At 61.0% G+C, this 1,826-nt stretch overlaps 1 protein-coding gene across 1 annotated transcript; it reads left to right on the top strand.

Moving 5' to 3' along the window:
- Window positions 1-294: 294 nt before the first annotated feature.
- Window positions 295-494, top strand: NGA_2055000 (uncharacterized protein; the record flags this gene model as incomplete). The annotated part of the gene is made up of 1 exon (XM_005853663.1): window positions 295-494. A coding segment is annotated over one exon (200 nt), but the record flags the coding sequence as incomplete, so codon positions are not given.
- Between the last annotated feature and the right edge of the window lie 1,332 nt (window positions 495-1,826).

Here is a 1,826-nt window from a genome sequence, read left to right as displayed (position 1 = left end):
TGGAGGTGCTGGCCACCCTCGACGCCCTCTTGGCCCTGGCGTCGATCGCGTCCCGCCCTGGCTGGGTCCGGCCTACCTACGTGGAGGCAGAAGACGAGGACGCGGGTAAGAATGAGGGAAAAGGCCTCCGGATCTCCATCCAAGACGCCCGCCACCCGGTCCTGGATCACGTCTTCACCTCTTCCTCCGCCCCGACCTCCCTCTCGTCCTCCTCTGGACCGGCCTCCGGCGTCGTGCCCAACGACGTCGACCTGGGCGTGGGCCTGGAATCTCCGGGTAGCTGTTTGGTCGTGACCGGCCCCAACATGGGAGGGAAATCCACCTACATCCGCACGGTCGCCCTCTGTCAGCTCTTGGGCCAGCTCGGCTCCTTCCTCCCCGCCACCTCTGCCTCGCTCCCCATCCTGGCAGGGATCTACACGCGGATGGGAAGCAACGATGACCTGGCTCGGGGCCTCTCCACCTTCATGGTGGAGCTTTGGAACGCAGGATTCATCCTCAGGAAGGTGCAAGCCACAAAGGAAGGCGGGTGTCGGGGGAGGCGACAGAATCTGGTCATTCTTGATGAGTTGGGAAGGGGCACGGCCACGTACGATGGGATGGCGATCGCAGAAGCCACGCTCAAGTACCTGGCGCGGCGGGTGGGATGTCCGGTACTCTTTGTCACGCACTACCCGCAGCTCGGGGAGGTGGGTAAGGCGGAAGGGAAGGAGGGCGGGAGGGAGGAAGGGCTCTGGGTGAAGGAGGACGGGACGTGGAAGCCGAAAGTAAAGGCGGGGCACATGGCCTTTCTGGAAGGAGGAGAGGGGGAGGAGGAGGGAGAGGGGGGGAAGAAGATGACCTTTCTGTATAAATTGAAGGAGGGAGGGGCGGCTCGCTCGTACGGGTTGAACGTGGCGCGCATGGCGGGCATGGACGAAGGCTTGTTGAGTATGGCGAGGAGAAAGAGCCGGGAACTCGAGGCTAAGTTTGAGGTAATGATGGAGGGCGGGAAGGAGGAGGAGGTGCCTGTCGACAAGGGTGTCCAGGAGGAGGGAGGAAGGGTGGCGGAAGAGCAGGAGGAAGAGTGGGGAGCAGGGAGGAAAAAGGAGAAGGAGGAGGAGAAGGACGATGACGAGGAAGGAGAGGAAGAGGAGGGGATGTACAGACAGCTTGAGGCAGCGGTGGGGGAGCTCGGCGTCCTGGAAGAGAGTGGAGTCAGTCAAAGGGAGTATGCGCGACGGCAGCGGGCTGTGCTGACGTCACTGATTGCGCTCCAAGAGAAGGCGAGGGCGATGGAGGGGAGGAGGAATGAAAGGGCGGGGAGGGGGGGCGGAACATAAGGAAAGCTTCCTGTACTCTACCGAAAGAAGGAGACAAAGAATGACGGAAGGCGACCCGATGGAGGATAATTTCGCGCCCGTTCTCTTTCGTATTTTCACACCAAATCTCGACACATTTCGCACGCATGCGTCATCAAATCCTATGCTCACAGTGCCCTAACAGCCTTTCCCACTCCCCCTACCCTGTCTCCGCCCTTATTTTGTACACGTGGATCACTCCCGGCGCCCGAAACTGCTCGTCCTGGGCCTCCGCCGGCACCTCCTCCACCACCAGCCCTTCCTGCCTCATCGTCGCCATCAACAACGCATCTGTCTGGGCGCTACGGCTCTGGTACGCCATGAAGCAAATCGGAAAGTTCCACTCTTTGCGGCTTTTTGGATTTCCCTCCCCTGCTTCCTCTCCTCCTTTTCCACCTTGGCCTTTCCCGCTGCCTTCTTCGCCGCTTTCGGCTGTTTCGTTCCCCCCTTTCCCGGGTCTTTCCAGACCAGGCACAACCATACCTG

Source organism: Nannochloropsis gaditana, assembly GCF_000240725.1.
Source record: "Nannochloropsis gaditana CCMP526 unplaced genomic scaffold scaffold790, whole genome shotgun sequence".
Classification (NCBI taxonomy): Eukaryota; class Eustigmatophyceae; order Eustigmatales; family Monodopsidaceae; genus Microchloropsis; species Microchloropsis gaditana.
The sequence above is the reverse complement of the archived record's forward strand: the minus strand, read 5'-3'. Positions and strand labels throughout refer to the sequence as shown.